This window comes from Engraulis encrasicolus, chromosome 23 (genome assembly GCF_034702125.1).
Source record: "Engraulis encrasicolus isolate BLACKSEA-1 chromosome 23, IST_EnEncr_1.0, whole genome shotgun sequence".
NCBI lineage: Eukaryota > Metazoa > Chordata > Actinopteri > Clupeiformes > Engraulidae > Engraulis > Engraulis encrasicolus.
Window position 1 is genome coordinate 22,622,644 of NC_085879.1, and position 20,191 is coordinate 22,642,834.

General features: G+C 41.5%; 1 protein-coding gene and 1 long non-coding RNA gene across 2 annotated transcripts; one reads left to right on the top strand and one right to left on the bottom strand.

Annotated features, from left to right (window-relative positions):
* Positions 1-5,625: 5,625 nt before the first annotated feature.
* Positions 5,626-16,271, bottom strand: LOC134440456 (leukocyte cell-derived chemotaxin-2-like). The gene is made up of 5 exons (XM_063190537.1): positions 16,161-16,271; positions 13,907-13,954; positions 13,184-13,283; positions 12,592-12,749; positions 5,626-7,201 (listed from the first exon to the last, which is right to left on the bottom strand). The coding sequence occupies exons 1-5, from the start codon at positions 16,198-16,200 to the stop codon at positions 7,035-7,037; spliced, it is 513 nt and encodes a 170-aa protein (XP_063046607.1). The 5' UTR covers positions 16,201-16,271; the 3' UTR covers positions 5,626-7,034.
* Positions 8,162-11,193, top strand: LOC134440458 (uncharacterized). Its single transcript, XR_010032961.1, has 3 exons — positions 8,162-8,394; positions 9,316-9,443; positions 10,121-11,193. It is a non-coding gene; the product is annotated as an uncharacterized LOC134440458 (long non-coding RNA).
* Positions 16,272-20,191: the final 3,920 nt, after the last annotated feature.

Sequence of the window (20,191 nt, forward strand, 5' to 3'; positions counted from 1 at the left end):
ATACTGAAGCTTTATATCACCTCAGTTGGCCCCCAAGCCCCTGGGTGGTGAATAGCAACTCACGCTTTACTACAGTAGTAGCAGTTTTGTTTCAAATGTTAATTCCTTTTAATTTTCGCTTGGGGCCCACCTGAACCTAGAATCACCTCTGACAGTTGTACCTGAATCAGACCGTGGAATGTGAAAGGGCACCCAAGAGGAAGGCGAACTCAGAGAGAAATTGTGTGATGCTACTAGAATTTGTGAAGAAAACCTTCCCTAAGTTAGTGCCTGTACTACCCCAACCCTGCCTTCAGACAGATATGAAAGATTTTGGGACTTTTCTTCAATGTGTAATTCATGAATACATGTAAAACATGAATGCATACTTTTATTTTGACATAAGATGTCACAGTGTTAGAAACAGGAAGTGGGAAGTGGGAAATTAGTTGGAGCATGGCATGGTCAACATGCTGTGAGACATGTTACTTAAATTGCAAAAATAATTTATTATTTATTTCATCATAAATACAGACTATGAATCGGAATTACTGACCAAATCATTCCATTATTACTCATTCACCATTAACTAAGGTCTGATTCATATATGATCGGAAAGATATGGTATGATCTTTTTCCGCAATGTTAACAAATTATTTATTAACATTTGGAACTCACACTCTTAATTAACCCTTGACGGACCACATTTACTTCATAGTGAATCATTATTACTCCAACAATTAATAATTCATGACTAGTAATGGAGTAGACATTACTGCATACATGAATCATCTGTTTATTCACTATTAATCAATCATTACTTCAGACATTATTCCGTCATTACTCACGTAACCTTATTGTAAAGTGTTACCTGATAAGGAGCCCCTCTTTGAGTTCTTTCTCCCACTCACAAGACGTGTGTGTCTCTCTCTGTTTCTCTCTCTCTCCCTCTCTCTCTTTGTCCTAAACATTCTGAGGTTGGCTAAAATGTCTTTGATTTCACTGTACCCTATGTAACCTACAGTAGCCTTGAGTTAAATGTAATGTTACCTTGCAGTTGATAATTAAATTGTCATATAGGCCTATAACATTCATTCATTTGCATCTCCTCATCTGTATCATGCCATTTGCCTTTCCTGTGTCTTAAGTTAACACTGCTTCTGTTTCAAATGCCCACTCCTGGCCGTCGTTGGTTAGGAAGAAAGTGGAGGGGAAAGTTATATACTTTTACAGTGCATATATTTGAAAATCTGATTTTTAAAAAGTCAGTGCACTAGCGACATACCCCACCGCATGTCACTGGTGTGGACATGTCATGATGTAATCCTGGCTGCATGATATTTCTAGAATTTGTGGTCTGTGACTATTTTGCATGCATTGGTATTGACCCAAGTAATATTGGAAAGCACTACACATATGTGACTGGATGTAGTGTTAATTGTTTTTATGTTGATGCTTACAATGGCCTACACGCGTTAATGCACACACATACACACGTTGACATACACACGCACTCCCTCCCAGCGGAGGGAGCACTGATTGTAATTGACAGCGTTCCTGAAACCGGAACCTAGGAGCACAGGTTTAAGATAAAGAGTGCATCCCAATATGTGACCTTGCCTCCTCCACTTGCCTCCTCCACTTGCTTCTCGTCATGATGACATCACTGACAACCAGGGCTCTAAATTAACACACGCCAACACGCCAAACACGGGTGAAAATTCATTTTGGCTAGTAGAAAAAAAAACCTACCCGCCAATTTGGCTAGTAGCGCCCGAGTACAGTAACTTATGAACGGTAAACCGCTGCTCTGACGAACGTTATAGGGCGAGATTTCCTACATTACCCATGGACACTAGCGTCACGACGTAGCCTCCCACCGTGGGCTTTCCAGTGCATCGAGCGTCAACTCCATGCTGTTGCGCGCGCCAGGATTGAAAACATTTCAGACGACCAGCCTTCTGTAGGCAGCTCTCCTCCTATGCTCTCGTCGCTTTCGCTACAACCCCGTCACTACTGCCATTATTACTATATGAACCTTGCTGTAACAGGCTGCATTTTTGAAGCAGCGAAACCCTGACCGTTTCAATAACAGGACTTATGCAGATTATGCATAGCGCTACTTCTGTTGTGTAGACTATGTTTTGTGCGAGTGATGAGAATGTGGCGGGGGTTAGAGCAAGGTTCTGTGTGTTGGTGAATGCTAGTAATTGTAAATAGTGACGTTAAAAATGAGTGGTTGTGGAACGAAATAGCGACCAGGGCAGAGGAGGAGAGCCGACTGTCAGAGTAATGTGACCGTAGCTGTCAGTTCAGTTGTCTTCTGAAATGTTCAGAGTCGTGGCGCAAAGTTGGAAAGCCCACGCCATCGGAAAGAAAAAAAAGCAACCAACGACGAAGCTGTGGAAGTAACAAAGGAAGCGAAGATCCCCGAGATATTATTTACTTTTAATTAAACTAGGACTCTTGTCATTTTGTTGCGCATGGTGGAGAAGAGCTCCTCCTCTCTCCTCTCTCCTCTCATTTCCCCCTCATCTCTCCTTCCTTGGGGTGTGCGTATGTGAGGTTTTGTAGTGTTTGGCTGTGTGCTTGGTTACTGTATGTTAAAGGTCTGTTATGTGAGTGGCTTGTGCGATGTGATTCAGCTGTTTTCAGAGGAATTGAACAAAAACTAATCAAATTAATTAGGCCTAAGTAATGAAAGTAAAAAATAAAGCAGAAGTTAAAAAATAATGAAAAAATATATAGCCTAGGCCTATAATATGCTTAGGCTAATTATTATGTAGGCATATAGTAGCCTATGCAGGCCTATAGTGTAGGCCTATCTGTGTTGTAGAAACAGTTGGACAAAATGACCATTTAATTAGAAAAAAAATAACTAGCCTAATGCATAGTTTATTTTGGCGAGATTAAAAAAATGGCTAGTTGAACTTCTGTTTGGCTGGTAAGAAAAAATGTCCACTAGCCAAATTGGCTGGTGGTGGAAAAAGTTAATTTAGAGCCCTGCTGACAACAGCATTATATTTCAATATCTTGCAAAAGCTCAATTGTAAAGTCTTTTTCTCATTTGCAATTGGGATGGTGAATGAAAAACAGTCCCTCAAAAGTTGTTGTGGCGAGGCTGACAGCTGGGAAACTTTATTGTTTTCTCCACGGAGGAGGGGCCAGGAGGCGGGACGAGGAGACAAGCACAAGTGGAGGAGGCAAGGACACATATTGGGATGCACCCAAAGAGAGCCGAGAAATGGCTTCAGCGTGGGCAAAGAAAATGGAATATTGTACAAGAACGACAACTAGCTGGTGTGGCCAGGAGTGGCACTGCAGCTATGTTATCGCAGCCAAGTAAATAATGAATGGGTGCCAATGGGGCTGTACGCTTCTCATAGAACTATCTGCCCGTGTGATTTTTTCCCTGGAAACAATGAAGTCGTGTTCGATAGATATGAGTAAGTGAAAGCATTTGCCGACACGTTTGCATCTTGTCAAGTGTTAGATTCGTGAAAATGACCCTTATTTCAACTATAGCAATGACATAACACGTGACAATCGACTTTACGGCACTACGCCATTTGTTTTGTAGTTTTAAGTCTGACTTCAGATGTCCATGTGTTTAAAGTTATGTTAGGATTGTTGCGGACACCTGTTATTTATTGCATTTAAGGTGGTGGAAAAGCGGCATGTGTACATGGGGTAAAGAAAATGACTGCGCTCATCCTTAAGAATTTGGGCACCTTCAATTAACATGTTGGACGGCGGTGGGGGGTTTTGAGGTGTGTGACCGTAGATGTCTCTGCTAGGATCAGTCAGAGTACGTCTCTCGTCAGCTCTGGTCGTGAATAGTCACAGAGATTCCTCAGCCAGCAGGTATTATCCGAATGCTAGTGTGTTGCAGGACAAAACTAACAAGTCTTTTGGGAGAACAAAGCCATGTCAGGAACCTTTAACTTCATTTCTAATACAACTTCCATGATAAGGTACAGAATGTGCACACTTCTTTACAAACCAGAGAACAGAACCGTCACAAAACCCTGCTAAGCCATTTAGCACAATAGACTCCCATTCATCTTTCACTTGGCTGCGTGCGCCAACGGGGCTATAATGGGAGCCAATGAGAGACGGCTTTCTCATAGCTTAGAAAATCTCTGGTGTGGATCTTACACGGCGCGCCAGAGGATGCGCGAGCTGTAGCCGATGGCTACAGGGTAGTTTGATGGAGGGCATAACTGCCCGACTCGTGGCTTAAGGCTTCGAAGTAATTTGCACAGAAACTAAAAGTGGGCATAGATGCCCTTGCCGTGGCTTAAGGCTGCGTAGGAAGTTCCACAAAAGCTAGAAGAAATTGTGACCCTCACTTCGTCGCTCCGAAGGAGAGCGTAAAGCGATGCTGTCGGCCTACCCTCCCCAAGGCACCTCACAGTGCCTCCTGCCCCTGTGTGAATGTGATGCCAGCTTCGGCAAACGAGTCGGCAACAGGTAGTTGTTTTACGAGATGTACTGAGTTCCCCCTTACCATTTGCGAGTGATTGTAGCGCAACTAACGTCCACATTTGTATTTAAAACAGGAGAGTGATTGCGCGCTGGGTTGACGTGCCTGTATCCACAGCGTGCTACGGTCCCTTGTAACAGGTACAGATTGCTAAATCACTTTGCACCTCTTTCAAATGTCACTTGTATTCATGTTATTTCATTGTGTGTGTATTGACAGTATGTGTGTGGTTTTATTCCAGCGGCACCTGCTTGAGTGTTGTGCCGCCTCTTTCCCCTCTCGGCGTATGCCACTCATTTACTGTCGCTTTACGCGCAGTTCAGTCCCCTGTAAGCACGCCTCCAAGCCGTGTGAGTTTTAACCTGTTTGTGGCCAAGTGTACTTCATGTTTTATTTTATTTTTCCTCATTTTGTTTTCTGTTTAAACCGAGGCTCTGGGTATAGTGACGTGTACAACCGCCTTTCAATTGTGCCTACAGCAAGGTCCATTTGTGTTTCACGAGTTACTGGCGTGTGAACAAAGCGCATGTTTGGTTTGCTGTGAGTTTGCTGTGTGTACTACAAAACCGTAGTTCGGTAGTCGATTTGTGGTTTCATCTGAGTGCAGTGTTTTCACTATAGGCTGGGCTATAGTTGGGGGGGGGTCACCTAGTTAATTGTGGTAGTGGGGGCCCACTGTACGAAATTGAAACGAAGAGACTAATACCCTCGGTCTTTCACTTGTCTTGTCTTTCATTTATTTTAATATTTATTGTAAATAAAGACAACTTTCTATTTTCAACTCTAACCACCTGCCTCCCGGAAGATTCTTTTGGTGAAACCCTGCATGGGAACCCTTTGGGTGAAATATACACCTTCACCCTATTACACATAATTACACTGATATGTGAATGTAGTCCTTTTAATATACAGGGAATCTTCTACAGACCTTTTCACCTTCCTTAACCCATATATTTAGTAATTAACAATGTCTTTCGTCAACGTAGTTGCAAAAGCTTCCTCTCTTGGTGCAAGAGTATTGTTTAACTGTTTTCATCACAACAGCATAAAGTTCCATGTTTTGTGTCTTTGACCTCTGCAATAGTGTCAAAATATTTACAATGGAGCAAAAGGCGGGGGTGTTGATGGTGGGGAGTAATAATTGTGTCACCAAGCAACCATTGCATTGCAACTGAAAAATACTTTATTTTTATTTGTTTATATATTTTTGAGAGATGCATTAAACATGAGCCATATAGCTAAGGACAATCATGCAGAATCAACATTGAAGGCTAATACAAGGCAAAGAAATGGAAAGTGAAACGGTGTTGAAAACACATGAAGAAATTATGTGGTATCTCACAGTCAGGCTGGTGTCATTCTTTTCTAATCAGCATGCTATAGTCTTCTCAAAAATAACATCATCCACCTCAAACAATTATCGCATCAGAATAGTCATGACAATTATTTTTCTTGTCACTGAGCAGCCTCGAGACAGCTGTCAAGCACGTGTCACTGATGATAAATGTGGGATCTTTAATGGAAATGATAACAAATCCCACCCCATTATCATTACTGTATCAAGGAAATCCGCTCTCTACTAATGTACTTTGCCACTTTAAATGCATCTATCTTGAGTGATGCATCTGCCAAGTTTTGGTAGCTATGGCTGTAATATTGTACCAAATAATGATTAGTGATTACTCAATTAGAGACCATTATCATGAGATTTAGAGGGGTTTTCAAACAGCTTCTCTTCCCAAGTCTGTGCTCAGCTCTTGGGAGATAGCCTAATGCTTTATACGGTAAAGAAAGAGTTTATTGTGTTAGATCAGATGAAGCCTGGGAGTTGGACCACCCGAAGAGACGGAAAGCAGATTGGGTGTGTCGACAGTCGACGGCCGATGGTTCCCAGCGTCCTGTCAATATGACCTACCCATCCAGCTGAGCTCACAAACCTCTCATGGGGTAAGGTATGGGGAAATCTATGTTAAAGGAGCCCTCCACCATTTTTGGAAATATGCTCATTTTACACCTACCATTGAGTTGGGCTTTATGGTTTTCATGTTCTTGCAGCTGTTCTCTGTTGATATTAGTTCAGAATGTATCATTGAACCAAATGGGACCAGTTGGTACCAAACAGGTTCAATTGGTAGCATTCAGATTTTGGTAGCATCCGTTTCAATGACACATGCTTAGAAGATTCTGAGAATGGCGGGAGGAAGGTAAAACTCCATTATTCAAATTGAGGCGAGTTACTGTATAAAATGGCAATATTTCTGAAAAATATTGGAATTTTCCTTTAACAGGCTAGTGGTAGCTCATTTGGACAAAGGAGGCCATTTAGACAGAACACCAGCAACACTGTGAAGAGTGCAGTGTTAATTAAACACTAAGAGAGTTGGACCAACACTACTAGGACTGGTGTGTAAATGTGTGTGAATAAAAGTAATTTGAGTCAACTGTGTAGTTAGTTTTTGTGTGCTATAAAAATAGATTTTGATCGATTTTTGGATGATTGGACACTGAGTGTTGAATGTGTCTCCCTGGGTGTTGAACTAACAATGCACCAGTGTACTGTGTGCAGTTTTCAGAAGTATTTGGTGGGGTTGGAGCGGTCGCACATCTGGACGTGAGTATGAGAGGTGATGCCAGGGTAGACCCTCTGCATAGGGCCCAGCACGCCGATCCTCTGGCCCTTCTTCAAAGAGCCACTGTACTTGTCAGGCTTCAAGTAGAACAGCTTGAAGCACAGGCCTTGGAAAGGGGATGGAGAAGAAAAAGAAATTGATGAAGCCAAGAAAATACTGCACCCCAATAACATCAGCCAGTCCCACTGCACCTTACTGAGATCATCCAAGCCATTGATATCAGCTGTACGTATGGTGTATATGTGGAAATATGTAATGTAATTCACTGTTTATGCAATTTTATTCCCACACATTTTCTCTCTTACGATCCACTGCTCTTCACTATCTGTTGAACTCCATAAACTATTCATAGAGACGAATAAAATACTTTTATTGTCACCACACATAATGTACAAACATACTGAATGGATCTCATTTCTGAGCACACCATATGTATTTAAAATATAGAACAGAAAAATAAATAAGCTTCATGTGCTAACAACAAAGTGGATGACAGGCTGTTTGTAAAAGAGGCAAAATATGACTCTGCATTGGTATTCCACAAAGACACATTTAGCAAATCTACTTCATATTAAAAAAACACTCAACAGTGAAAGAGTACTCTGGAACCAAATGCTCATAGAAGATGCTAAATCGACTCTTAAAGTGGCCATGCCACTCTAATTACATTACCATGTCCACCTTTTTTCCATAATCCTTGGTGTTGTCTGACCTGGTAGGCAACATTATTTTAGCTGGAAAGTTATTTGATGGTGTATTTCAAAGCATTTTATTGCGCCCAAAAACACCTCTCAGGAGAACTAAGCGGTTTGTCCATAATGTTTATGAGGTTTGCACTGATTGGCTCAGCTGTTGCTAGAGAACCACGTCATTGTGGAGAACATGTTCTACTGAGGACTCGCAGGCTGCTCTCAGCCTTTGAGATAAAAGAAAAGAAAAATAAGCGTCGCCGAATTGGCTAAAATTACCTAATGTTAAAATGATTGTGCTGGATACTCCACAGTCCACACTGGCGCAGATTTAATAATGTACAAAACTTTAATATATTCTGCGCCACTAGATGGCATATTGGGGCATACGGATCCTGGGAGGAGAAGAAGAAGAAGTGCATGTTGTTGCTGCTAGCTACGTACTCACTCTGCCTGCGGTGGATTGTTTTATTCCGTGTCAATTTAAAACTACTTCAGTAAATGTATTAACTTTACACCGAGCCTCTTCATTGCCTACTGCAAAACAACTTTTTGCACCAGTTCGTCACTGATGGCTTATCAACGCGGCGGCATCCTCATCATGGCACAGGTAAGATGCTAACCTACAACACCACTCTATGTTGTATTTTTTGCTTCAGGCAGGTCTTCATATTTTTTTTTCTTCTCGGACGTATTGTGTAGAACTAGGTTAACTTGGTTTCACTCGTTACGTTTGATCCAAGTGGATTTCATTGTTGTTTCAGACACGTTTGCACAATGCGTCCAGAAGTAAGCTTATTCCAATGTTGTTGTACTGTGTTCAAAAGTTGTTGAATTGTTAGACATGTCGAAACACATTTAGGACAGACTACCGGTGTGAAAGACTATCTTGGGCCGTAACAACTGGCGACTGCAGATTTTAGAAGCAGTGGAGATTGGACGTAAGTGTCACTCTTAATCTGGGGTGTATTCATTTAGACCAGGATTGAGACTTTCGCTTTGACCAATCACTGTGTTTATCACCTGGAGTCGCCAGTTGATACGGGGGACTGCGTCTGTTACACCGGTTATAGGCCTACACTTTGATTAGTTTATGCATAAATAATACCTGAGAAGATATGCCCCCTCAAAAGAAAGGAAAGCACAGCCAGAGCTCTAAATTAACATTGCAATCAGCCAAATGCTGGTGAAAACTTAGGTTGGCTGGTACAAAATATAACTTAGTAGCCACTTTGACCCATTGGTGAGTATGCCTGGAGATTAAACATCTATTTGCAATTTTGGCTGGTGATGAAAAAGGTTCATTTGTAGTCTTGAGCACAGCATACCTGTTATCGGTGTATCTCATTATGCTGTATCCTCAATTCTGAAGCATCGATTACTGAAGTGCACACATTTACACTTTATGCATATCTAGGGTACATGCATATTTTTTTTTATCTTTCCATTTATGCTATACCTCCAGTGTAGGCCTATAATGTAATAGGATGTTTATATTTATACATAGATGTATATCATTTTGTCATTGCAGGTTCATCAGAGTCAGGTGGTCAGCACCCAAACTAAAACCATGGGTCATGGTGAAGAAGGATGAGAGACTGTTCTATGTGCCCAGGGTTCGTCAGGATGGTGTCTAAGAATTACATCCTAGCAGCACAGGTAAATAAATGAATAATGAGTTGTGATTAATATTATTTACCCTACTGGCTGGCATCACATTCTTGAATTCAGACAACATAGTGCTACATTAGGTAATTATTCAATCAGTACTGTAACAGTACAGGGGTTAGACAACGAAACATCTTGGTGTCGGAAGCTGACGCAGAGTGTGAAGGTTCAGTTAGCAGGGAAATAAGAGCACAGTTCAATGCACACATATTGGGTTAAAAAATTAGAAATTCTTGGTGGGTTATCCAAGGTAATGTCTGCATACCACCAAGATGAACCACATCCAACAGGATTAACTGTGGACGCAAGAGGAAGCCTGTCTGATCATCCTTCTTGGTGGTATGCAGATATTACCTTGGATACCGTGGCTCTTAGTACATCATAAAGACTTGTGATCTTGGTCAAATATGCACCAGAATTTTTTTTTTAAATGGTGGTATGTCACCCATGCTGTTATGTGCTTTGCTCTTTCTTTGCTCTTTAATTGAGCCTTCACACACTGCTCTTTAGTGCAATGTGCAATTAATGTAGACTGGCCACCAAGGTAGTCCAATTTATCCATGAAACCTCCCACACCAAAATGTCAGGTGTTTTCATTGTCTAACACCTGTATATTACAATGCATTACCATATTAATTTAAATAACATGTTTTCCTTTTTTTTATCAGAACAGGAAGCCATCGTGAAGAAGTTGCCGGAGAGGCTTCGCTTGGCCTTTGCCAGCGCCTCACTATCAGTGATGCTGGTCTCCTTATCCACCGTGCCTACCCCCACATTCCTCCCTTGATGCATTCATCTCCTGACCTGTACCTGTTGTGGGCTGAGTCAGTGATGACACACAGTAGTTGTGATAATAACATACATGTATATGAAATAACTGAAATGATGTCCGTCCAGGCATTTCCTTTGGTATTTTATTGTACACAACTCAGAACATGTTCCCTGTCTGTCTATATTGAGTCTAGCCTAAAACTAATTACTTTAGTTCTATTGTCTCCAGCATATGTACGTAATCTACGTATCCAGTTACATGGGTATTTTGGTGCCTGGATTAGACTGCATGTAAGTAATAATATGAACTCAGGTCAGGATACCACAGTAGTTCAGATAACCATTCATTAATATAAAATGCACATGTTTTGTATAGGCCTATGTCCATCCCAGGATAGACATCCCCTCGTATCACCTTTGTAACTAAAATACATTTGTACTTTGTGTCTAAAAATAAAGTCTATGAACAACTGAATGATCTGATTAATACATTGAAATGGTGTGGTGCAGACGCTGAAATGGGGAAGTTAATTGGATAAACTTGGCTTGGTGTGCTGGACCTCTGTCTCTTCCATACATCCAATCTCAGCCATCAGATCATTGCTCTTCTCACCTGGAGAAATAGAAAGACATACTTAAATGACAATTTTTATCCCAAACAAGTTTTTCACCGAGAATTGGTTACTGTCCCTGTAGCATTGTGGGGCTAAGTGTCTTGCTCAAGGGCACTTCAGCCATGGTGGAGATGAGGAGAGAGGTAAGGATGGGTTTCGCACCTGCCCCAATATCAAGACCACCTCCCTAACCATTAGGCCACTGGTGTCTCATTTTGGAAGGCAGACAATTTTGTGAAAACATTAAGTGTTACACTTAACATTAATTACAAGGACAACATGAAGGCTGGGTAGGCATGTGCGTGTTATGGACAATTTGACTGCCATTTCATGACAACATCCTATGAAAAGTAAGAATACTATAGGAAATTCGGCGCTAGAGATGTGTACACATGGTTTACTTTTACATTTAAACCATAACACTGAACTTCATAGCCTTTCTTTTTTAATAAGAGCACTAAAACAATGCCGTGTTTATTATGTACACGTGTTACACAGCCCTCAATATCTCAGCATAACAATATCTTAGCATAGCGCCAGTTGCTGCTATGGCATAGCTATGTAGACATAGCTCTGCATCATTGATGCTTTCTTATGGAAAGCATCTTGAATTGAAAAGTCATCAACACGACACCTTACACTTAAATTGCCTATATTTTACGTATTAAGAGGTTACAGTGTAAAACAAATGTTGAAAGACACTTACCAGGTGCTAGCTACTCGGTGAGTAGTTGGAAGTTTTTTTTCCGGATGGATCCACCTCAGCTTTCTTCTTTTATTTTTAGATTTCCAGTGAAAAGTCATGGATGGTTTGTTACCCTAACTGCATGTGCAATCCTCAGCACAACGGGTGTTTATGCTGTTTAGTTATCAGTGATATGAGTAAGGTTTGGTTACCAGTTGCCAAGATGCTCCATTCATAATGTTTATTAATTTTGACTCGTCAAAAGTGGGCGTGGCTAAGCGGTGCGTAGTCAGAAATATTCTAGTAAGAGGAGATAGAACAGGTACATAGAAATTAACGGTGAAGATTCGTAACGCAAATATGGCGTCTACCCGCACATCTCCCGCCTTTCTGGTAACAAGAGCCAATGTGCCTGCTGAGCTGCGTTGCCAGTGATCCAATCATCTGGCTGCATCGGCGCACGCGAAATTATGCACATGCTCAGTTTTGAAAAGCCGTTGCTCTCGTGCCGTTATGGAACTACTGCGCCTGCGCTCTGTCAAAAAAACCGTGAGAAAAGTGGCTCAAAAAGCTTTATTTTGACTCGTATGACACAACCAAGTAGTCTAGATTGATCAGTTTTTCACGGTCGTTTCAACCATATGGTTTTCACAACCGCTGGGTTCCCCTCCGTCCTATACTCAGTTTCCCCATTCATTTTTCCCATTGACTCTCAGATCTGGTCTACTTAATCGCGAAATAGCACCCCGGAGGCGTCACCAAGATGGCCGCCATATGTCCCCTCTCATTCTAGAATCTCTCTGGCGTAGTCAGGGTGACGTAAGCCTGCCCTGTTTTTTCAATTGGCCAGGCTTAGCCGTTTTGTTATTTTCATAAACTATAACAATAAAACGAAATAAAAAAAATCTTTCACATTAACACGACCAGGAAAACATATTATGAACTGTTATTACACATAATCATGCAAGAAGGTTTAAAAAGATTGGCATGGCCTCTTTAAGTGTTGAATAAACACTGCATTTTTTTACGGTGTGATGTTAGACGAAAACTAATGAACATGTTTGCTGACCTCCACCACTGAGATTCACGCCATTGTTGATGAGCTTCTGGGCTGCAGAAGGCCTGCGATAGGGGGCTGCCATGCCGTTGAGCGTCACGTCAAATGGAGCGTAGACCACCGCCCCATCACCGCACACAATGTCTAGGCCCTTGTGGGTTCCGTGTGTGCTGGACATAGAGAAACCATAAGCAGAATCCCATTTCAGGAACATTAACCCCTTGAAGACACTACCCCTGTTATAAATGAGCTGGTACCAGAGTGGCAATGACCAAGTCGTACTGTATTATAGTGACTAATAAGGCCTTGTGCACTTTCGTAGTGGTGTAGTGCTAGTTACGTTTTTTTCAGTGACTATTACAACATGCCAGTGGCAGGAGGACGGTGTCTGGTAAGGGGCTACTGACACATGTCAGTTTGACATTCCAAAAATTGATGGAGGCGGGCTACAATCCAAAACATTGCGGGCAGACATATAGTCAGACTGACTGACTGACTGACTGACAGGGTCATTGCAATACCGGGCACAAACCCCACTGGGGTGCAAGTAAAAATGTGTTATGTATCTACAGTATATTGATAAGTCACTGGTGTTTTCTTTTACCGTTTGGCACCATAGGCCCCACAGCCATGGCGATCACATCCCCTCTTCCTGTTGGTGGGGTTGCCACTGCAGAGGGGCCCAAACTTCACCAATGAGAGATCTGTAGGTTAGATTCAATTTTTATTTGTAGATTTGCACAGATGGCTTTGTACAGTATTTACATTTGGTGTAAATAAGTACAATATTTTATATTTACTGTAGGCCTACAATGTCAGGCTAAGAGAACAGTGAAATGAGTAACATCATTAATCATGGCAAAAGTATCACACAAGCAGTATAGAAAAAATAGATTATACACATTCCAATAGATAAAAACAGGCCTACATGAGCACAGTTACATGCAATGAATTTTAAACTGAATGGTGGCAGTATTCAGTTAGCACAGAAGCCCTGAGACGAAGAACCATACAAGTCCACATTTTCAGATTTCACATAAAAAAAAAAAATTGAACTTGTATGGTTCTTCGTCTCATGGACTCCGTTGTCTTCATTGATTCTGAATGTAGCCGTGTTTCAGGAACATTCCGGTGGCAGAACACTATTCCACACATGTAAATGGAAAATTCCGAATTCTGTTTGAAACCGGAGTACTCTGTGGATCTAGCTGGGTTAAGTGACCCACACACATGTACAGTAAACACATAAGATTAAAGTGCATGTGTGCGTGCATGTATGTAATGTGCTGCATGTGAGTGTATTTTATATCTTGTGCATGTGGCTCACCTTGACTGCGTTCCTCTTGATGGCCAGACAGATGGTCTTCACAGAGCACTGACAGAAACAATGGGAGGAACTATATATTAAAATGACTAACATTACATTAAATCACATTGAATATTTTCAGGTTAATTGCAGTAATGCACAAATTATGTGGGTGGGGGTTGGGTGTAGACTATACAGGAAATTTACGGGAGAGAGATGTGGAGAAGGATAGGCATAGGACCCAATCGAATCGAACCCAATGTCGCCAGCGTACTGTAGCAGCCCAGTGCCCTACCGTTAGCCACAGCAGGGCCTATTTGTTACCCAGGCTCCGCGCTAGTGGTGACGCAACGCCTTCGGCTCAGCTATACTCACTAAGGCCAGGAGCTCGTTCAGGTAGAATCTGGATCCTGCTACAGCGGGAACTCCACCCACTTTGTCGGGAACTAGTCAACGTTGAGCATTTCCAACCCTTCTGGGTAGAGGCGTGTTCAAAGCAGTGACGTTCTTTAAGCAGAGACGTTTTATTGGGGACTAAGAAATGTTTGATTTAAACTTTGGCTCAGCCTGTTCTACCCTCGACCAGCAAACCAAGGTAGGTGGGTCAACCATGCCATTTAAGAATGTTAGTTGTTATGATCTTGGTCAGACCAAGTCTCGAAGAGATTCGAAAGTCATGATGATATTTGTATCATCATCATCAACCTATTTGTATCTCATCTTGACGAAGTAGCCCATATTGGTAGAATGCTGATTCAAGGGGGTGCTGTGGCACAGCACACTAAGCCCCCCACATTTGGGCTTGCATACCCAAGGGTTGCACCCAGGTTTCGAATCCAGCCTGGGTCATTTGCCATCCCTACACCCCGTTTCTCTCTCCACATTCGTTTCATGTCGCTCTTCACTGTCCTATCCAAAATAAAGGCGAAAAAGCCCATGAAAAATACATTTGAAAAAAGAATGCTGACCCAAGTCATTTCCTAACCCAAACCCCTTTCATCTCTCTCCCACTCATTTTCTCTGTTCTTTTCCCTCTCTTTTTCTTGCCATAAGAAAAATGCAACCCTGTGGCCAAGGAAGAGTGATGGATTCAAACACGAATGCCGTTTCTGCTTTCAATGGAAAATAAAGAATTGTGTGTGATGCCTGATGTTTTGGTTCACACACTGCAGAGTCGGGGAAAGTACAGAACATCAATGTTCAGTTCACACATTTCAGAATGGACTAGATCCTTCATGTTTATAGTTAGTACTGTAGTTTGTTCATAGTTCATTTTTGCAAGCGGTTGTTGCACGCTCTATTGTTCAATATCATTGGCAGAGCCTATACAACACCACAGATTTATTTTTTATCAGAACAGTGAAAATAGATGTGTTAGATGCTATCTTGTATTATTGGGGCTCTTTGCAATGTATTCTGCTGGGTTTTCACCTGAACTACATGTGACACTCCGTTAGACGAAGGCGCATGTAGTTTGTTTTTCAGTCACCGCAATAAACTCGTTCATAGTTCATCAGGCAGTGAAATAGTGTGCGTTCAGTTCACGCCCAAATTATGAACTAGTCACTAGTGCATGAACTGTAGTTCATTGAACTAGTTCAGGTGCAACATGCTCACACCTCAGTGCAGCTCTAAAGAGAACAAGTGCCTATGAGGTCCATGATATTTATGACATAGCCTATGAAGCTTTAAATGACATTTAGAGCAGTGTTTCCCAACCTTTTTTGTCTCACGTACCCCCTAAATCTCTTAGTTGTGTCATGAGTAGGCCTACCCCCTAATTCATGTTCTATATCACTTTCTCCGTCCTTATGTGACTGCCCCATTCATTTGATGTAAAAATAACATTTTTCCAAGTACCCCCTGCAGTGTGCTCGCGTACCCCTAGTGGTACACATACCCCTGGTTTGGAAACACTGATTTAGAGGACAATCAATTAGACTGGCTGTCTTCATTTCTTCTGGGATGGATATACACAGTGATTCTGTAATCACAGGTTATTGTAACACAGAGTGGGATATCAACAGCAGTGTATAAAATAATCTTAACTTTCATCATGCCTCAGTTCTCAGTGTTACTTACAGTAAGCAAGGCACACAATTCCACAGTTTGAAATAGTGTTTTAGTATAGAATAGAATAGAATAGAATAGAATAGAATAGAATAGAATAGAATAGAATAGTTACCAAGTCTATAATAGAATAGAATAAAATTGAATTGCATAGAACTGAATTTAGTTAGCCTACTTAGAATTGACCTGAAAGTTTAGGACCCACCTGCTGCCACAAGTACAGCCAGTATGATTGCCACCTTCATGCTCCTCCTTGTGATGTCCCCAACGACTGAGCTGACAAAGTGGGATGTAGCTGTGTGGAGGCCGTGTGCTTGGATGTCAGAGCTTGGATGAGGTTTTAGGTTTTTATACCATACAATGGTGTGTGTGCATGTGTGTGTGTGCGTGCGTGCGTGCGTGCGTGTGTGTGCAAGTGCGTGCATGCGTTTGTGTGTGTGTGTTTGTGGGTGAGACAGTTCCTCTTTCAACATGTTGGTGAATAAAACAAAAAACAGTGTCACATTGTTTTGAGCTCAGAGTTTCAGTGTAAGGGGAACTGAGGACAGGAGAATTGAGGGAAGGATGTTACAAAGGTGTAAATGCAATGATTATGCAAATGTATGAAACAAAAAGTCCCTCGCAGACACACACGTACACACACGCACACACACACACACACACACACACACACACACACACACACACACACACACTAACCCTTACCGTGACACCTGCCATGCTCAACACTGTATGACAAAATGTTATGGTTTGCAGCTACACGTTAAGTAACTGATTGCACAACTTCTTCTCTTTTTTTTTAATTCAAATACCACCTCGATTTTTTTTAAGTTGTCCAATTCTTATTAGGTTTACTGTTTATGGTCGTTTTGTGATGAAACTAGATCCGTTGTGTGTTGTTGTGAGGTCAGTCAACATGAACAGAAGAATACATTATGAAATGTCTTTTTTATTTGCTTTTTCCCTTCAGAAGAATAATTACAAAATATGTACGTGAAAGTTCAAGAAAACTACAAAAACAAACCAGTAACAATAATGAAATTATGCATTTTACATGTAATACATAAAACATGTGTAATAGCTCAAATGTCCAACTGTACATTCTTGGGGTCTATGAACCAGCTAAATGTCTGTGTGATGAGTGAGCGTGAGAGTGAGAGTGGAATACTCTGACAAAGCCGAAGTGCAGTAACTACACCAACTGAGAAAAAAGGCCAGTTTTCAGTAGGCTAGATATTGCAGTCACTGCCAGTTTGACATAGCAACATTTCAAAAACGGAACACATTTCGACCATATGGATTTGTCACAAGATAAAGGGGGTGTTATGAAGACCGTTTTCAGCCTAAACACAATTTTGATCAAGTGTGTAGCCACTGCATTTTGCCTCTGTACTTTGTCTGGAACTGCATGGTCATTTCAACTGTCAATGTCATCGATGCCGTTAGGCACAGTCTCGGCCACATCCCCGTCCTCGTCCTCTTCTGCCTGTGCCTCCTCCTCCTCTTCTATGGGCTGTTGTAAAAAAGATCATATGATCATTACATACGTATGGCTGCATCACACATTGTCACATAACTTGTTAAACTGTACCTAATTAATTAGAAACAGTTTAACAGGTTATAATTATTATTACTACTTCTACAATATGGTAGGCTACTGTGTCTGTGGCTTTGTATATGTCTGCCTGAGTCCGTTTGACTGGGGGCTCCATTTCAATGTTGCTGCTTGTGTCCACAGCAATGTCTGGTTTCCATAGCAGTATCACCTCAATGAATAAAACAGTAATTGGCTAGAGTACCTGTTTTGTTTATAATAAAGTGTAAGTAGATAGACCATTATAGTACTCTTACTTCTATAAACTCTCTGTATGTGTTTTAAATCATTCTTCCCTGCCCGCCGTGATGTTAATATCTGTATCTGTATCTGTCTTCAGATAGTTTACGACTCCACAAATGTTGCACAGTATATGTCCTGCTTAAGCCTACTGCAAAATGCCCTCTGGTTTTACACACACATGCACACAGGCACGCTTGCATGCAGGCACGCACCTCTGTCCTCTAACCTTTAACCTCTGTCCACTCTCAGCTGTTTTGTTCCCTAAAGCTTGGTTGTTCCCAGCTGTTTAGTTCATTTTTATTTGCACCCTGCTGTTTGGGGTGGGAATGGGGATAGGGTTCCATAAATTTAGATATCCTGATTTGATCTTCTGTAGATCTTGGACGTTGTTCTTTGAAATCTCCTGAGTGTAATGAATACCTCTCTGTTTGGCCCTCTGCTTCTGTATCTGCATCCTTGGAGCCTGACTGTGAGACCACGGCTTTCCCATATATAGGCCTATTCCAAAAGCTGACGCTGGGTGTTGGTTACAGTCCCTTGAGCAATGACTGGTGCAATGACTTGCTCAAGGGCTCTAAAGCTCTGGACGATATGGGATTCGTATCTGAAACCTTTCTTTTCCAAGAACAACACCCTTACCAATATCCCATGCTGCTCCCTCCACTTACCTCCCGTATGTCTGTATAGCTCTGCTTACAGTAGCCTATATGGTTTACTTGGTTGTTCGACTGCTTTTAAATGTGTGCTGTGTAGGATGGTGGCCAGAATAGATATTGCAACTATGCTGCTCATTGAAACTTTGCTGCCCATTGCCAAATGTATAGCCTAATCTTTTCAAGAATATTTACGAAATAATAAATTAATGTTTACTAGTATGCCAAAGGTACAGTAAGACATGCAGCTGAAAATGTCTATATGTGGAAATTCAGAATGGAATGTAATTTTCCCTTAGAATTTGATAGTGGTGGTAAGCATTTGTGTAAAGGAGAACATTTATGAATAGTCAACAACATGCATTCTGGAAAGAAACTGCTAAAAGTTGTACACAGTGCACCTTTAAAATGCCAGTTGGGGCATGCACAGCAATGATGAATCAAAGCTTGGAATGTCATTGTCAACCATGCTATTTTTGCGTAGAAAAACCTATATCCTCTGCATTCCTGTATCTCACAATCCAGTGCATTAACGGGAAGGACTTAGCAAACCTTTACCACCTGTCTCATTTCCCCATTGCCCGCCCACCTGTGTCCTGTTGTCACCCTGTAATTGTTTCATGTACTGGTTCCTTTGTCTTGTCACCACTGCCATCAGCACTGTTGGCTAACCTCTGTCCACCCACAAGCGTGTTTTCTAAGCTTGCATGTTCCCTGCTGTTTACATCATTTTGACAATATATTTTCTATGTTTGATCCCTCTGGTCTTTGGGGAAGGGGGGAGGGGGTAATTTTGGGATATCCTGTGGATTTAAACTCTTGTAGCTCCTGGACGTTGTACGTTGAAATCTCCTGAGTATAGTAAATACCCTCCGTTTGAACAGCTTCCTCTGTATTTTTGGTTGTTCATCTTAGAAGACTGACAGTGAAACCTCGGGTTTCAAATATATTCCAAAAGCTTTTATCCAAAACAGCTTAGAGTTGGGTGCAGGTACATTTCCTTTAGCAGTGACAAGTAAGTTTCATAAAATCTCTGGACGACATGGGATTCATACGAAACCTTTCAATTCCAAGACCAACACCCTTACCAATATCCCAGCTCAGCTTAGTCTACTTGTTCTACTGGTGTTGCTACTTGAAACGGATGAATTAGGCTAAAGGTTGGATGGACAGAAGTTATTGCAGACCATTGTATTTTGCACTCCTGTATCTCACAATTCAGTGTGTCAATGGGAAGGACAGACTGAGGTGCTGTGCTGATCCTCCTCTTCACATGGTATTTTGTTCCATGTATGTCATGCATTTACTGTAAGTGTAAGTCCTCAACATACTGTACAGTTTGGGCCAGTATGTGTATTTAACTTCACTTTAACTTGTACCAAAATAGCTGTGCACGGTAAGTAATGTTTGAAAGTATTATTTGAATTATGCAATGTGCAATGACTCCCTTTGAATGTGCTGGCTACATGTATGTGGATTTTTAAAAATGTGGACAAGTGGATAAAAATAAAAACTCTATTGCCGCAGCTGCGATTTAGCCCCCAGAAAGGTACCTGTTTTAAACCCGAGTTTCGAATGATTTCCAAAACGTTTTAACGAGTTTACATGTAAACAAGAGCTTCTTTGTCTGTGTGTATTGTATGAGAAAGTGAAAATCATTGTGACACTGTGCACCACAGCCCACGTGCACACAACAAAACTGTCTTTACAGTAAGTCACAACTGCTGAAACCCCACGGGAACTTCA

What these genes read in the sequence shown, in the direction of transcription:
- LOC134440456 (XM_063190537.1), bottom strand. Translation starts at nt 16,200, where the DNA reads ATGAAGGTGGCAATCATACTGGCTGTACTTGTGGCAGCAG. An exon ending in TCAAGAGGAACGCAGTCAAG is followed by an intron (nt 13,284 to 13,906) that starts GTGAGCCACATG and finishes TCTAACCTACAG; the next exon opens with ATCTCTCATTGGTGAAGTTT. An exon ending in GGGGCCTATGGTGCCAAACG is followed by an intron (nt 12,750 to 13,183) that starts GTAAAAGAAAAC and finishes CTCTATGTCCAG; the next exon opens with CACACACGGAACCCACAAGG.